General features: G+C 38.3%; 1 protein-coding gene across 1 annotated transcript in view; it reads left to right on the forward strand.

Moving 5' to 3' along the window:
* The window catches only part of LOC113673029 (ubiquitin carboxyl-terminal hydrolase 24), a 40,994-nt gene that overhangs the window by 16,178 nt on the left and 7,075 nt on the right, over positions 1-17,741 (forward strand). Inside the window, exons 24-54 of the mRNA XM_027189377.2 lie at positions 420-446; positions 611-655; positions 1,014-1,099; positions 1,318-1,402; positions 1,954-2,076; positions 2,222-2,316; positions 3,113-3,208; positions 4,092-4,314; positions 4,851-5,075; positions 5,815-5,884; positions 5,984-6,054; positions 6,428-6,482; positions 6,970-7,072; positions 7,489-7,550; positions 7,785-7,877; positions 8,496-8,579; positions 8,682-8,793; positions 9,632-9,776; positions 10,489-10,608; positions 10,975-11,015; positions 11,628-11,754; positions 12,427-12,480; positions 12,717-12,799; positions 13,150-13,288; positions 13,720-13,839; positions 14,327-14,580; positions 15,253-15,392; positions 16,351-16,486; positions 16,733-16,892; positions 17,036-17,128; positions 17,444-17,547. Of these exons, the coding sequence (XP_027045178.2) occupies positions 420-446; positions 611-655; positions 1,014-1,099; positions 1,318-1,402; positions 1,954-2,076; positions 2,222-2,316; positions 3,113-3,208; positions 4,092-4,314; positions 4,851-5,075; positions 5,815-5,884; positions 5,984-6,054; positions 6,428-6,482; positions 6,970-7,072; positions 7,489-7,550; positions 7,785-7,877; positions 8,496-8,579; positions 8,682-8,793; positions 9,632-9,776; positions 10,489-10,608; positions 10,975-11,015; positions 11,628-11,754; positions 12,427-12,480; positions 12,717-12,799; positions 13,150-13,288; positions 13,720-13,839; positions 14,327-14,580; positions 15,253-15,392; positions 16,351-16,486; positions 16,733-16,892; positions 17,036-17,128; positions 17,444-17,547 (3,371 nt within the window). The remainder of the gene's footprint in view (positions 1-419; positions 447-610; positions 656-1,013; positions 1,100-1,317; positions 1,403-1,953; positions 2,077-2,221; positions 2,317-3,112; positions 3,209-4,091; positions 4,315-4,850; positions 5,076-5,814; positions 5,885-5,983; positions 6,055-6,427; positions 6,483-6,969; positions 7,073-7,488; positions 7,551-7,784; positions 7,878-8,495; positions 8,580-8,681; positions 8,794-9,631; positions 9,777-10,488; positions 10,609-10,974; positions 11,016-11,627; positions 11,755-12,426; positions 12,481-12,716; positions 12,800-13,149; positions 13,289-13,719; positions 13,840-14,326; positions 14,581-15,252; positions 15,393-16,350; positions 16,487-16,732; positions 16,893-17,035; positions 17,129-17,443; positions 17,548-17,741) is intronic.

Raw genomic sequence — 17,741 nt, forward strand, 5'->3', positions numbered from 1 at the left:
TTTTTCTGGATTGGCTGACTGATTTTATTCCTAATACCCCTACTCCCTGCTGACAATGTCGTACTTTATTTTTGGTAATGACTCAGCAATAGGAGATAAGGAATATTGCAGCAAAGTGTGGTTTAAACCTCTTGTCTCAGTATTTCCTTTGAAACGACCACGAGAATACTCAACATTCGCTCTATCGAAGGGCTAACGCTTGAAACGTCAGTGTCAGAAACTCTTAAAGGTGGTCAATTTACTTAAGAAACTCGGTTGATAAACCAAATCATCTTGGATAGATGTAAAGCCTTAAGCTTTAATTATTTTCAAAATCGAAGCTGGAAAAGGTCTCCCAGCATTCTTTGTGTCAGTACTGTCTTGCTGATTTTTATTTTGAAATAGTTTTTTGAATTTGGATCTTCTGTCTTATTTTTCAGAGTCAAGAGGCCATGCGGATCGATGAGGTACATTTATGATCGTTTCGTTTTGTGAAAGTGCTATAGCTATACTTGGAAGCTCTTAACAACAATAATACATCACATTTACTTGAAGGTGACAGAAAAATGAAATTTGGTTCTTAGGACACCTTATGAACATGATTCTATGATCTGATTTGTTTTGTGTTTAGTCCAGTGCAAGTGGGTCAAATCGGCAAACCTATGCCTTGGAGCAGGTGAGTTTGACAATAAGAGTACACCTGAATACATGTTTAAATGAACGAAACATTTTAGTGTAGACCCTCTGCCTATGGCCACTTTTTGACATGCAGCGGTAGACGTGTAGAAGGGTTTTTTTTAAATAAGTTTGTCCATAAGTGGTTGCCGATGGTGTAATAGGTGTATGTGTGCCTTGAGAGGTGTAAGTATGCCTTGAGAGGGGCTTGTAAGGCGAAATCCAAACACAAGAGCCTGCTCACAGGCTCAACAGAGAGCGGCAACAGTGCTTTTAGGTGGCACTCGTACCGACGTTTATCGAAAACGCCGCGTTGATACCATAGATATATGACTTTAGAAATGTGACTTTGCCTTCAGGAGAGGATGATGCCAGGTGTTATCATGGCCACTGAATGTAAAGCTTTTGACAAGTTGTATCAACTGGCCGAGCTTGAAGAACCGAGGTTGGTTGGCATGTTTGTGTAATATTGATTTAACGAGGTCTGTTGACGAAATTATTACAGTTATTAATAGTCAGTGAAGTACATACATGCTTTATCACTAAGGTAAACTCTTGCCTCAAAATAAGTGCAGTACTTAACTGCCACAAAAATGGCAGAAACACACATGTTTGAAAGATCTTAGCAGTTGCTAAATTTAGTAATTTTTTTTCTTGTCGCAGCATTACTGTGCGAGTACAGAGGTTATTGATGTTGTTGCCAACAGATCCTGATGTACAGGAAGCTTTGGACTCCATAGGAAAACAGGTAGTGAATTCATTGCAAACTCGATTTAATTTGAAAGCGATCATCGCAGTAGCGAACTCTACTTGAGCAGTACTGAAAATAGGGCCTGAAAAAAATTTAGCCCTGGACGGGATTTGAACCCATGACCTCTGCAATACCGGTGCAGCGCTCAACCAACTGAGCTAACAAGCCAACTGGGAGCTGGTGATGGGTTCAAATCCCGTACTGGCCTGATTAAATACCAGAGATTATTCAAATCGACGATTTCAACCAATTCTTTTTAATTCAATCATGCCATCGAATTTAATTTTTGTATAGAGATGTTGCGGTCTGTCATTGTATGACCACAAACTAGAAATTCACTTGATATTGATTGTCTGGGGAAACATATTTTGTTACGTAGATCATTAGAAACAGTTCGTCTGAATTAATTATTCGCATTCAGAAGGATTGTGATGAGAGGTCAGTTCCCCTTCGGGTTGTTTAACACTTACTTGTACAGCTAACAGGGTGTGATCTTTTGTTTGTTATATACACCATACAACTACGTATTAAAACTCTTTGATTTACAGTATAACATCAGCTGCTCTCCTGGAGGTACAGATGACAGAATGTTGTCGATGACAAATTTGCAAAACATGTTCAAGTGTGTGATGCCCGGCATGTCTCCATTCAGAATACTCTATAACCTTGAGGTACTTGATTATGTATTGCTACAGTATTGAAAAAGAAAATGAGTCTACAATGGTTATCAACTCACATGAGGTCACAGACTGACAGGGCTGGAAAGCAAATTGGAACTCACGGCAGTATCTAAGTGTTCTCTTTGACAAATTTTAGGTCCTAAGTAGCAAGTTGATGCCGACACAAAACAGAGATGGAGGTGCCAATGCAAGGATGTTCAAAGAGAACTTTTTAGCAGCCGGGGGACTAAGGTATTGTTTTATTCCTGAAACTTGACTGTTTTGTGGTGGCTTTATCATAGATGAGATATCTCCTAAACAGCCACGTTGTTGAAAAGACTGAAAAGTCACCTTAGAAGCGAATACGATGACTATTAATTGCGTAGTGGGAAGACGAGAGAATTATTTTCCAAGCATATTTACATTGTACTAAGGATTTACATAAGAGTTCATTCATATTCAATTTAGTGTGTGCTAAATATCTTCCGATCCGATAAAGTATAATGAGTAGCGAGACTGAAGAAAGTAAAAAACGTTGTGTTCGAGTGCCTTCCACTTACTTTTTAAATTCTTTTTTATTTTTGGTGGTTTTGTCCGACCACAGATGCTAGGGTAAAATTCATCCAACTGAGGCGTTGCACATAGTTATGTTGGCCTAAGTACACAAAGAAACTGTTCATGAGGTGAAGCATGTGCAGTAGACGTCATTGTCTGAATAAGACCAGCACTGTGTAGTCTAAACGTCATGATCCATATCAGCGTATACTAGCTGATAAACCCTTTGACCCTAAGAATGACCAGCATCTAAATTCTCCTTACAAAATCACCTCTGAATCAAACATTAGGGTCACAAGAATAATGGAAACGACAACCAACTTAGGAAATTCTTGATTGTTAAAAATAAAAAAAAAACTCTCTGTCTGCATAGAGAACAGTATGGAGAATATGTCTATTTATGTCAGTGGTGTGGAAAGGGTTCATGGATGAGTTACTTCCAAAGTAATTGTGGTTTTTTCTTCTTCTTTTGTTTGTCGACTTTATGAAACAGTGTTGTGGTGAATATCCTCCAGAAGGACATGTTTCCTCAAGATGTTGATACTGAGATTCGCAGAGGTTGCTACGCAATTTGTCTACAATTAGCAAGGTCTGTTTTAAAATTACCTTTTTGGTCACTTTGTCGTATTTTTGTCTACCTTGTTTTTACTTTTTGTCTGCGTTGTTGTTAATAGTTACATGTGGTTGTTAGTCTTTCCGGCATTATGTTTAAAGGGAACCCAAGTCTTAAAGCGAATAGTTCCGAAAAGGCTGTAAACGTATCAAACACAAGATATTTGGCTCTTAAAATTATTTCTCTAACCGTGTTAATTTTTTTTCGGCCTTCAAAATCGGCCAATCAGTTTTGGTGTGAGGACGTGTAATGGTTGTTCCGTTGTTTCGTATTTGGGGTTTTTCCCAGCAAAACGGCTCATTGCGTAGCTTTTGAGTGCAGTAATCAGTCAGAAACCAAGCAGGATACCAAGCTTCCTCTTTTCTAGCTTCCGAAAAGACAACAGTTTACGACGTGCATGGAGTCTTGCTATAGGAAGGACATATCTTCCAAAAGATTCGCGTCTGTGTTCGGAACATTTCGAGGACCATTGCTTCCATGAATCAAACCTAATGGAGGTACGGATAGCTTTTTTAACAGGAGAATGACTGGACAGAGACCCCGCTACCATTACACGTCATTTACCTTGAGTGCCTTGCGCACCTAACAAGATGGCGGGAAGTTAAATGGCCGGTTTTTAAGGCCGAAAAAAATTTACAAGGTCAGAGAAATAATTCTAAGTACCAAAAATCTCGTGTTTGATACATTTAAAGCTTTTTTTAGCAATATTTGCTTTAAGAGTGGAGGTTCCTTTCAAAGAAATTGTTTTGGTAGTTAATTGGTTATATTTTCATCATTCTCTTGAATCTAACATCCTGGGGATGTAATGTTTTTTACAGTCCTTATTGTGAAATTGCATTCTAATTGTTTTGTCTTGAAGGTTTTTGCTATGTGGACAATCCTCAGAAAACTCTTTTACAGCACCACCCTCTCCACCACACAGGGAGCATGCAACTATTGCATCCTCACCAATTGCCATGGCAACAGGCACCATGGAAACAGATTTAAATGATAGTCTAAACAATTCGGCAGTGGAAGCAAAAAGAGCACGCTCTAGTAGCGTGATCGATGATGTACATCCTTCTGTTAGAGTTGCTATTGAGGTACGTTAAAGGGTCAGACGTAAAAGCTAGTACTGCAGTGCAGGAAGGGAATTTTAACGGTTACCCTAGGCCACATCTTACTTTTAGTTCTTTTCTTAATTGTATTATTTATTTGTAGAGTACTAAAAAATTACAGAAATAACGTTACTAAGCATAACTACCAAGGGTACCATGACTTATATCATGAATAGTAGTAGCATAACTTAGACTTCTAACAGTGATACCTGACATGCACGTATAAGTAGCTTATTTACTCACACTGGCCGATATACATTTCTCGCGCAAAACAAACTGCTTTAACACAATTTATTTACTTACCTAAATAATTACTTCCACCAAAATCAGTGTGACGTTTGAAATACTTTTGAAAACTTAAATACCACAATCGCTCACAAGAAAGAAGTAATTAGGCCACATCTTACTTAGTGCAAAGTGCTTTTCCTTATTTTGTGAGCTGATAAATCGAGGTGAAATGAATGAAAAGTCTGTAATGTCTTGATATCGTTAAATAATAATTTCGTCCTCTTTCATCTCAGACAATGGGTCGTGATGATTTTGCAGAAACAATTGCATGTTTCATGCGTGTGGCATGGGCTGCAGCTGCTGGCAGAATAAACCTGGCTGGGGGTAGGCAGAGGTTATCCAGTCAGAGTTCCGATGATGAAGGAAGTAGTATGGGAGGAGGGGGTAGTGATTCTGAGTCTGTGAAATCCTTCAGATCCAGTGTTTCCAGCGGGAGCCCCTCTGAGGTTACAAACAAGGTTTGTCAGTGATTTATTGCTAGTTGCGTGCACCTTGAGTTTTTTAAATTACCATCTATTTTTATGGCCCCATCTAGTACCTGTTATCTCCTTACAAGGTGCGTTCTTGACTGACTTGATTTTGTAGAATGGGTTGTAAATTAAAATTAATAAAATAAAAAATAAAACAATAAAACGATAAAACAGAACAGCACGAATGCTTAACTAGGCCCCTAATTTCATCGTCATCTTTATTATTACATACACTTGTGCTGTAAAATAGCAACAACAAAAAAAACCAACACTTAAGCTAAAAGCAAAACACGCTTTGTCTGCTTGACAATTAAATTCCACGTGGTTGTGTGTTTTTACAGTAAAAGAATATAGAAGACGTCAAGATGTGGTAAGAACATCGCGGCAACATGGAATCTGTTTGTGTTAAAATCAAATGTTAACGTCTCGCACGTATCTGTCTTCCAAGAATTAACCAACTTATCATACCGCAACCTTTATGAATTGCCTTGAAATTCCATTGTTAATGTAGAAATGGCCAGTTGATTCGGCGATCAACCATAACCTTGTATTCAGAGCTTTTTGTGAGCTGCTTTCTTTCCATTGATTCCCGCTTAAAAACAGTGACAGACCACCAAAACTAAACCGCCACTAGAAGAAGATTTTTCAGTTTCTGTCACTTGTCTACAATAGCAGTGGATGTAGTCTCGCACATGAAAATGTTTTTTTTTTTGCTTTGTATCCTCAGGATGTAGTAATTGTCGGCGAAGCCCTCCAGCTTCTGGTTCTTTGTTTGCAACTTAGAACGCAATTAATAGGTAAGACATATTTCTGGCAGAAAACAGCACTACCGAACACTATGTATTGCTGACAGAAATCTAAACAACCAACACTCAAGCTAAGCTTTTTTCTTCTAGGAGTGTTTTACTATCTCCCAAATGTAAATGACTTCATTGTGGAAGTTCTCATAGGCTCCATCAATTCTCAGGTATACATTTATCATTTAGGTGTTGGCACTAACTCTCTACCAAAGAACAAATTGATTGTTTAATAGATAAACGTTTTAGTTAAATAACAGTTATCATTTCTACATCGTTGTTTTTTAAGGTAATGCAGGATGTCATAGGGAAATACATGGCGAAAGGTTGTTTTGACGCTGCAAGGGGAAAAAAATTTGGGGAGAGATCAACATTTTTTAGTCGCTGTTTTATCAGAAATGGAACTTGCAATGTTTGCCTTCTGTCAATCCTAGAAATCTTTGCGCAAACACAAGGATCCGATTATTGGCAACTCATTCATTCCTTTTCCGTCTGCCGCTTAGCCACAAATGATACCATACAATTATGTTGTCTCCTCTTTAGGTGCGGTCCACGGCACTTGAACAACTTTTAATTCTGAGTCAAACTCCTGTTGGAGGTATGTACACCAACACAATATTGTCTTTTTAAATTCGATCATACGACATAAAAAATAATTATAACAACAATAATAATGAAGAAATGTAAAATGGTTTCCGTGTTTACATAGCCTGATGTAAACACGGAAACCATTTTACATTTCTTTTATAAAATAACTAATGAACGAGGAACGAAAACCGTGTTTACATACTCTCATGTAAAATGGTTTTATGGCCAATCAGAACGCGCGTACTATTTGAATTATTTTATAATAAATGGTAACTACTGTATATTGTATACATTTAATGTGTTTTCACCTGGCTCCAGTTGTTCGAAAGATGGATAGCGCCATCCGGTAGATAGCGCGGCAGCTTCTGTTAACATTTCTCCGCCGGATAGCATTATTTATGGTAGAGACATAAGCAGTAACAACAGCTACGTATTATTTGTGTTATTCTTGTGCTTTTCATCATATGTCTGAAATCACGTCTTTGTGGCCTTTTAAGAGATCAAACTTCAGACACCAAATCACTTCCTTTTGAGTGTGATGCTTAATGCTCCCCTCCCATTATGGACACCTACAGTTCATGTCAGAGGAAAAAACTACAGGTACAGTTCTCTTGCTAGTCACCTTTTGGCAAAGATACAATTAATTCAAATTAAGATTATTTAAAACGGGGTAGGGGCAACTTCAACAAGATGAGAGGCAAAGTGAATCCTTCCTCTGCTAGCAAATGGGACACTAATCGGAAGGGTTGAGTGCGTGGATTAACCCCTACCCCTCTACCCAAGGGAAGTCACGTTACTTGAAAATGGGTAGGGTTTCCGTTGTATTAAGATGTTACCTGGAGAAGAAAAACCAGAATCCTGCTGCACAAAATAACATCCCAGTTATGAACAGTGTTGGCACTCTTTCCAAATGATAGAATTTCTTGGTGCGCGTCCCCCAGTAGAGAATATGGTGCCAAAATAGCGTGAAAACGATTGTTAAATGAAGGTATTTTCCATTTTTCTTTAACTTTTAGATTGCAACGTCATTGCAGTCAATTCTTTGATCTCCTCTGTCGACTGTTAGACTACTTGACAGGTGAGGAATAGACTTTGCATTAAGAGTGCAGGGTCATAGGTTTAAACCCACTGATGTCCTGTTGTTGTTGTTGTTTGAGCGGGTGTATGACGCTCACTTCATCACCGTAAACAATTATCAATGAAAACTGATTTTTTTCTTCTTCTAAGAGGCAAAATTTGGTGAGAAAGTAACCCGTATGTCAGACATGTAAAATCCCTACTGTTGAATCAAAACAATCCACTTTTGTTTCAGTGACAGAGCAGAGACAGATGAAAATTGATCCAACCAAGATGATCGACACTGAAATACAATGGCTTCTGAATTTTGAATGCGGAACTAATTTAGGTATTCTTACATTTGTTTAAGTTACTCTTGAAAAATTTATACTTTGTTGAAACAAGTCACCCAATGAGTCATGAAGCTACGTAATGGTTTGTATCTATTTCATTTCAAGTGTTTGCCCGTCAGGGTTTGAGAGTATTCGCTCTTTGGTTTGTTTGGAAAATTCGCGACACTTTCTCAAAACTGAAGCCAATGGCGACTTGGTCGCCCACGTTTTTCCGCATTTCAAACAGTTTGCTTGTTTTTACTTTGCGATTTCAGTAGATCGTGATGTTTTTCCTCTGTCCTGATTGGCTGGTGTGATTATTTCGCTTTGTCAAATGAAAGAAGACACTTAGGACTGTTGAAACGTATTTCAAGTTTGCATAGTAGTCTGTGATCGCCTTGAGTCTTAAGTGAAGGCAATTCACATGGACTGCTGGTGTATTTTGTTATGTCTGGTCACTCGTGAGGTTTTGAAAGATATCCAAGTTCCAATCGCGACTAATGCAGCGTAAAGGCGAAAAGCTTCAAACCATCACTAGTGCCCATCAATCGAGACATGCAGATTACTATACCAATATCTGAGCAAGCATTGGAAATGTAGCATATTTTGATGATTTAATTTATATTTATTCACAGAAAACAGCTTTCCACTACTAGCTGGACATTTGAAATTAATTAAAACTCTCTTCACTTGTGAAGGGGTGGATAAAAAGGGTTTGGGTAAGTGAGAGTGCTCATAACAGATTACAACATCTTCACTACTATTTCCACAAATATAAATGGGATTCGGCAACAATTCACAATTTTCTTTCTTTCCTGTAGGAGAGAAGTTGATAAAAGACCTCTTAGATGACTTTCTCTTTCCTGCTTCGAAGTTAATTTTCGATACGAGGAGTACACCGTCTAAAGAGACTGTTATTGATGTCCATCCTAAGTAAGTTGAGATCAATATTAACTTGGCACATTGGAATACACTTCCGGTGCTTTGAAAGGTCTTTGTAGTTGAAAAGAAGGGAAGAGGGAAGAACCCTGCAATATCGGTATTGCATCGTGGCCATGATTTACGTAGAAAAATTCTTTCAGCTAGATCCAAGACCAAAATTATTCTCGACTTTTCGCACTTGATGCAGTGAACTCAAATGTGAACTTTTTGAGTTCCAATTAGCTCTTTGTGATTTCAACTTGTATTCTGATTAGCTACTATGATAAACTTTTTTTTCTGGTTTTACAAGCCTTGGTTAAAATGTGCTCTAAACTTAGCCTTGTAGACAAGTTGTGCCGCAGTGTAAATATCGACATGCGGATCTTATTAGCAAGGGTTTTGTTGACTATCGGAGACGTCCATACTTCTTACCATAGTATCTGAGCTTTCCATCTCTGGAATAGAGTTTCAGGATCTTCAGTATTGAGAGCTTTCGCTCAGAAGTTGACCATGGAGTTCTCTGTAGCTCTCAGTGGTAGAGCTCGAGACAAATGCAATTTTTTTCCAAGTTGATATTGTATATCAGGCAGCTTGCATTAGAACATAGCCAGTAAATTTGTCTAATCAAATTCAATTGCGCGAGCGTGCTTCGTATTCCTATTGTGCACGCTCATGACGTCAGCAAACAAATCCCTCGCGAAAAAAAAATTTCCATCGGGTTGAAAATATTATAAAACAATAACTGCCAAAAATTGAATTTAAAAATATCTAATCCTATCTCATTGTAGTCCTCTCGGTTCTATCTTTTTATTTTGCCATCATATTTGATAGTTTTTTGTTGTTATTTCAGATGTGTGGCCAGAGAGTGTCAAGTAGCTGCGCATGAGCTGTTGGTGGAACTGGCCACTGGCTGCGCTGAAAATCTGGTTTACATTGTGTCACAATTAATTAGTATGCATCATATTGGAGATCCTGGTACTCTTAAAGAGTGGGAGGTACGTTCATTAATATTTTGTGGTGTTTGTCTAGGCCTGTTATCTAAAGTCATTTATCTCCAGAATTTCTTTTTAAATGCTTGAATAGGAGATAAAAATTTGGTACACTTTGAGTTCATTTTGTTGATATCCCAGCAACGAACATGCTACCGTTTTATTAACCCTTTACACCCTAACATCATCATGCATATTCTCCTTACTGTTCTCTCACGTTTCCTGTGGTACTTACAAGGAGGATTGTCTAACGATCAAGTGGTTCTTGAGTTTAGGATCATTTCCTCAATTCTCACTACCATAATGTTTAATTCAGGGCTGATACGGTTGGAGAAATTAGATGCTTATCACTCTTAGATAAAGGGTTGAAACGAAAACCTGTCTTCTTTAATGGTTGTAAATCCTGTTTTAAGACGCTGAATATCGAATATTTGATCATAGTGAGTTGTAATCGTTACTATACTCATGACAAAAAATATATACATCTAAATAGGCCGAAAACCTTTAAGCCAGTGCATATCATGCCCTCAGTCAAAGCTACATTGAGAAGAGGGGGGAAATTTGCGGAACCTGCTGGAAGGTGAAAACCTGGCCGGGGCATTTGCGGCATAATATAGGGAAAAAAAAATTTCCTGAAGAGCCCTTATGAATTGATAATCCTTATTTTACGTTTAGTCTTACGAATGCAGCTAACAGCAATACACTTGTACTGTTTTAGTTCCAGCCTCCAGTTGCCCCACGGGCTCAGTGTGGATTTGTTGGTCTTAAGAATGCGGGAGCAACATGCTATATGAACTCTGTTCTTCAGCAGTTGTACATGCAACCAGGACTAAGAGAGGTGAGTCTGTTCACGTCACAGAAAACGATATGTACATGAATTTTTTAGTTTGATTTCTTTGTGATTATTGTGAGTCATTTGTTAGCTTGAGTAAAGTTGTTGGTGACAACACTGTTTCGTCGTGTGTTGAACAGAGTTAATGCGATAAACCTCGTAGTTTATCAATTAGAATTTGGTAATTGTGGTGATAGAACCACCTAAGAGGCTTTGAACAGCTGAGTATTTCGGGTGCTTTTGGACGGAACAAGGTGGCAGTTTTTGCGTCGAGTGTTGACAAGACAGTGGCATACAATTACTTCCTGGATATTCAACGATAACATATGCAAGTTCTATAGACGGAATTTCTATTTCTTTCTCTTACGATAGGCAATTTTGTCATTTGATGATTTTCATCCAGATAAAGAAAGGTATGACATTCTTGTAACTTTACGAAGCTTAATCGGTGTTTAGTATGTTCCTGCGGAGTGTATTAAGCAATATATGTGCACATTGTCTTGCCTTAGTCTGTTGTTTTAAACATAGATGTCTTTGCAGTTTCTCACACCAACAATATCCCCACAGTATCGTGCATAAGTGTGATGAGCTTAAAATGTTCCAGCATTAGTGTCTTATATCAGCGTATTTTATAAATTCCGATCATAAAACGCTTTCAGTATCCCATTTTCCAAGTTCTCAAGTGCCAGAATATATTTAGAAATGGCACTTTCTTGTAGTATGGAATATCCCACGAGTCACAGGCACGTCCTCTGTATACACGCGAGCGTTCAATTGAATTTTTTAACCAAGAAAATGCTTGTTGCAGGTGGGATATTTTATTTTATACAATGAGAAAATGCTTTTCAACTATTTCATACCATTGCCATTACAATTCTCTAATTTGACACAAAAGTTGCGCAAATTAGTGAATAAATTGTAGACACGCGCTTGTTCCGGTAAATCAATTTCTCTACCTGATGTGGTAATGTTTTTGTAACCTTAAGTAGACTTTCTTGTCTGTTCATTCTATGCACTATTCACAGCGTCTTTTTCCAAGTTCAATCGCTATTTGGCCACTTGATGGACAGCAAGTTACAGTTCTTTGCCCCTGAGCAATTTTGGAAATGTTTCAAGCTATGGGGCCAACCAGTCAATGTTCGTGAACAACAGGTGGGTGAAATGAGTTATTTATTTCAGTTGATAACCATGGCTAGGAAGTTGTGGAGGTATTTTAAATCGTGGGAGAGTGTTTTGTACCCCTGCTGTGTAGGCTGGTGATCTGTGTATCCATTGAATCTTGACAGACGAAGTTCTTTTAACCCCTAAGAGTGACTAACATCTAATTTCTTCTTCTTACAATATCACCCCTGAATCGCTCATGAAGGTCACGAAAATAAAGGAAATGATCATCAGCCAAGAAAGCTCTTTATTGTTAAACAAACTGTCTTTGTCAGCACCGAAGGGAATGTGAAATGGAAAGTTTCAAGATTTTTCACTCTGATATAAGGGTGCAAAGGCTTCAAAATCATTCCAACGTTAAAAATGTGATAAAGCTATGCGTACATCAAGATGTGAGGCGCCTAAAAAGTCAGGGGAGCATTCAAGAAGTTTATAAGAGTTGTTCTCGGCGAGCAACTCTGACGCATCCTTTGGTGCGCTCTAATCTTCCCACGTGCTTCGTATCTCGATGAATGCTTACTGGCGTATGATTCAATCGCCATTGAGCGAAAGTCAACAGTGGCAGCGTTTCTTTTCATTCGTGGCTAATGAATTGTATGCTCTTTTTTTTGTTTTGTTTTGTGTTGTTTTGTTTTTTTTTTGTTTCGTTTTTTTTTTTGGCAGGATGCTTTTGAGTTCTTTAGTAACCTAACGGATCAGCTCGATGAAATCCTTAAGGTAAGTTGTTTTTCGTTTCCTCTTTGATTGGTAATAATTTTTTTTTCGAACATACGAGCTAAAGAAATCGCCAAGACAAGAGCAGAAATGCTTTAATTCTGTAAAGAAACCATCTGATATTTATTTGAAATGATTATATGGAGACAAAGATCTTTCTCAAGCTGAATAAAGATCTGAAATCATGTCTAGTTTGTTTGTTATTCAGGGGATAACCTATAGTGTTTTTTTATCTTCAGCAAAAAGGACAAGAGCAGTTATTCAAAAAAACATTTTGTGGTATGTTTGCTGACCAGAAAATCTGTAAAGATTGTAATCACAGGTGAGAGATCAATCTATTATTTTCTCTCCGTGTTGTTAGTCAATTACTCGCAAATAATTTAGAGGTTGGTCAAATTTTCTGAGATTACCATGTGACTCATAACCGAGATCTTTCACACAACACTGACCAATCTGATTATCAGAAACGGGAAACATGAATCCTGTGCTTGCTAAAGTTCCAAGCACTGATTGGCACAATTGAATTAAATGAAATCAGAAGTCGTTTACCATGATATGGCCGGTTAAATTGTTCAAGCGGATCCGGTAATAGTCTTGGCTCTGTAGTGACTTTCATTCATTATATGTCAAGTGGTAATCTGGTGGTAAATGAGTGACTTTCCTTGGCGACAGGTATGAAAGAGAAGAAGCTTTCCATTCTCTGCAAGTGACTGTCAAGAACCACAAATTGGAAGACTCCCTAGAACAGTTTGTAAATGGCGAGATACTTGAAGGGGACAATGCTTACTTCTGCGAAAAGTGCAATGAAAGAGTAACTATGCATGTATTATTTGTATTGAGTGTAAAACATGTGGATGCCTTGCTCGAGTTTTAATAGAAACTTAACCACATTTTTACGCGATTTATCTTAGTTATAGGAGTCTAAGTGCGCAATTTTAATGAAGACTTAAAAAAAAAAAGGTTCATTAGTTTTACTAATTTGTCTTAGCCTAGTTTTATTTTATAAACTTTTGGTGTACTTTTTTCTTCAAAAGGACGCCCCTAAGAGATGGAGGTTTGCTCTTAAAATATGTGTTTTATGATGTATTATTTTGTTATCTGCGTCTGTTTAGTAATAGATCACAGATGACCGCAAGATATGCCAAGATTAAGTCAATTAGCTGGCATTTTGGTTCATCTACAAACACTTTGTGTGCATTTGTGTAGGTTTTCATTGTATTCTCGCAAATATTTCCATTTCAGCGAACTACCGTAAAGCGCATGTGTATTAAGAGCCTCCCCCCGGTCCTCGTTATTCAACTGAAGAGGTTTGGGTACGACTGGGAGGCTGGTAGAGCACTCAAGTTTGACGATCATTTTGAGGTAATGTACACCACGTCAGTATATAATTGCACTATGGAATGGGTGTTCCAGCCAGCGTTTGTTTTCTTCTCCGGGGGGCACTTGGTGAAGTGGCAGAGCCCCGCAAAAGAGAAAGGAAGCCACCAGAGGAAAAACCATTACTTGCAACTTGATTGGTTTTTCTTTTTAACTCTTTATCCTCCACGTCACCCTTGGGAGGTAAACAAGATCAAGGAGCGTAAAGCGGATCGATAAGCGTTCTCAGACAGCCAAACAGAGTTAAACATTTCAGGTGTGCGGGTAAACTCAAAACCCCTTGAATTTAAGCAGATTTTTAAAATTATTTCTTTCATATTTCTCTCGCGGCTCAGCCGTTCGAAACTCCCACAAAGAAAAAAAACAACAACAACAAAAAGCAAAACAGCAATGCAGGGTGCGAGTGCTCATTGGCTGCAGCCCTTTTCCACAAGGAACACAAGTTAAAAGTAACTTCCATTTTTTTTACCAGTTTCCTTGGGTTTTGAACATGGAGCCATACACAACGGATGGAGTATCAAGACGAGAGTCCACAACAAACTTGCAGGCAGATACAGACAGTGAAAATGGAAGTATAACAGATCTACACATGTCTGCATCGTCGTCTTCGCTTCACTCCACCGTATCTGTTAATGCACCTGAGATTCAGTACGAGCTAGTAGGAGTCATTGTCCATAGCGGACAAGCAAATGCCGGACATTATTACTCATTCATTAAGGACAGAAGGTCTGTAGTGAAACTCTCTTGCTAATGCTGTGATCATGTTTTATAGCGACCTGAAACAATGACAACGTTGATACTTCTCAATCTTTTAAAGTTATGGAAATGAATTTATCCTCATGTTATTACCTGGAGCTCAAATGTGAATATCTATTTTTACCATATTTAAATTCCTAAAATGAGCAGTCGATGGTGATTAGTGTGGCCAATGAGATTGCAGCTTTTTTAATCGACCACTGGTAGATTTATACTAATACTCTTTTGGGGATCGTGCCGGTCATGGAATAGCTGAAAAGTCATCGAATGTTATCATATCAATTACCAGCCCTGGAAAATCACCAATTTTAAGTGTTGGTCATGAGTAAGAATAACTGCTTTGTAGACCAGAGTAAAACTTTACCACCATCGAGCGACTCACAGCACATTGAGAAACACGCCCCTCGATCTTTTGCTTCGATTTCCGTCATTTTCTCGGATTCAGTCTTTGATTCTTCGAGGAACTCATTTCTCGAACAGCGGCTGGTACTTAATCGTGGGTCATGGAAAGATATGAACGGAAAACATCATGGAATAGTAGGATTTCGAAAGTATACGAATCCCGGTGACACTTATTTTTTTGTTCTGTTTTTTTGTTGTTGTTGTTCATTTTGCTTTGTTTTCAAATTTTTTTCCCAAAAGGAATGGTGCAAATGACAGTGAGAGTAAAGAAAAGTGGTACAAGTTCAATGACATCTTTGTTGAGGAATTCGACATGAACGAGGACACACTAGAAGCAGAATGTTTTGGCGGCACATACAAAGCAACAGTTTATGATACTGGTGAGTAACATTTTTAAAGACACTTAGAGCAACGCATCACAATATCCTCTTTAACCAGTAGAACAAGCATCCACGACAGTACGAGCGACCTTGAGAGAAGTTTGGTTCTTTAGTGAGGTCCATCTTCTAAAATGTGAAGCATAGACCATTGACAGTGCATGAGCAGGAAGTGCAATTTTAGGCTTTGTTTCTGCTAGTTTCAAAGAGCCTCTAACCCGACTCAATGTCTCTACTCGAAAAAAATTAAGTCCGCTAAAATAACAGCGGAGCTCGCAAAGCGTGCGAACCGTGCGCGCAGCAAAGCCACATGCCTATAAAGAATTAGTCATCTGCGCAGTAATGAACACTACTTGAGCAGCAGTGAAAATAAGGCCTACTGCTCAAGAAGTGTTCATTACTGCGAAGATCACTTTCCTTCACGTCGTTATCCACAGTTCAAATATACGACTTTCATATATTCACAGTCGTTTAAAGAAATAGTAGTAACCTATCAAGCCGAGAAAATTTGGTTTATATACTCTGTATACACACGCAACGGAATAAATTCTATTATGCCAATATTATTATACAGAGAATTTAGAATGTACTTGACCTTTCCCAAGAGCTGCCTTCGCTTGTTGCCGTTTTCAAGAAACTTCACCAATGGCATTTTTCTGTCTAGAAATACGGAGTAGATTTTTTTCACTCTAACTTTTCTTCTGCCTTCAGTTATTTCTCGAAGAATCGACAGGCTAATCTGTGACAAGGAGATTATTTGTAAGAGGAAACTCATTTTAAGATTTTTGTCCTGAATTTGAGTTTGACTTCTTTTGAAATACATGTATGAAGTCATGTCTGATTTGGTATTTAAAATGAGCGTGGTGAACTCTTCAAAAGAGCTAGTAGAAAGACGTTGAATACATGGCAGATGAGGTATTTGAATTTTTACTAATTATGGAGTTACGCCTTTTCCCTGCAGTTAACAGTTATCCAGAAACTCGACATCGCTACTGGAATGGCTACATGCTTTATTATGAGTCTTCAGACAAACTCAAGTCACAGTATGGTTCTCTTGGTGATGGTAGTGGACTGGTGCGACATGATGTAGGCCTGAGGTATGAATGCACTTGCAATTGGAAAAACATTTCATGGCACAAAGTAATAAATCTAACAGTCAGGGGCCCAATGGAGAGGAAGGGAGGGATCGGGTATTTTTCTGAGTAGTGCGGAATGAAATTGCGCTGGAAGCGTAGTCCATTGATTGTATTAAAATCCGTTTTATTCTTAGTTACAACTGTGCCTCATCCACACTCTCTTCCTCTCTTTCCCAGCTTTATTATTTCTTCTTATTTTATACCCAGATCCTCTCCGCCCTCCCCATCCTCATCCTCGATATCTTCGAGCTCAGGCCCCCCATCACCCACCCGGACAGACGGTCTGAGTCAGCTAACAGCGTTACTTCAGAAAGGAGAAAAGAAAGGCATTTTTAAGGACAAAATGCCTGCTTCTATCCAGAGAGTGGTTAGTTCAGAATTTTTGTTTTCACTATAATCAGTTAGAATTTTGAAGCTCTGTTACTGTATGGGATTGATAAGAAGTCAGTTCATCTCACTTAGCGTGGTATTAGCGAAAGATGTTCAGAACTTATTTTCTTGTGTATTTAGGTTCACACTGAAAATCTTCAATTCATGCAAAATAGAGATGTTTATAACGTGGACTACTTCAGATTTATCCTCAACCTAGCATCTTGCAATGCGGTAAGTCGTACGCTCAAAGAGATTTCTTAAAAGGAGCCAGAACGTTTAGCAGAAATCGGTGAGACGCCCTTGAATTTCTTAACTTGCCTGAGCGGGTATATTCCTCAAATACTTCCACCCACCCCTTCCCTGGTAACTCTGTTATTTAGTGTAAGTATCGTCATCGAAGTGTTCATTCTAATGATTATTCCTAAGTATTCGTATTCTTTCGGTTAGTTCTTTCGTCTTCTGAAAACGGATCATTTTTTTTTGGGAGGGGGGGGGGGAGGGGTAACAGAACCGGGTAGTAACTTCAATTTGATATTGATTTTACAGAGAAGTTCATCATCTGATAAGCACGCCATCCTGTCAGTTTGCAGCCTGCAGCTTGCTGTTCAGTTCTTATTTAACACCTATTTTAGAACGACGAAGAAACTTAGGTGAGTGATAACCAAACAGTTGTCTTATGAGCACAATTGTATTCATAGTTACTTTTAATTTTCTTTCAGTTTGGTTCGATTACAAACAAACTCAATGCTTAACCATAGCCATTAATTGAACTGAGCTTTCATCGAAATGGAAATTAAAGCACGATTTTTACATTGCAATGCTTAGTATTTACCAAGGATCTGTA

Source organism: Pocillopora damicornis, chromosome 11, assembly GCF_964200805.1.
Source record: "Pocillopora damicornis chromosome 11, jaPocDami1.2, whole genome shotgun sequence".
In the NCBI taxonomy this organism is placed as follows: Eukaryota; Metazoa; Cnidaria; class Anthozoa; order Scleractinia; family Pocilloporidae; genus Pocillopora; species Pocillopora damicornis.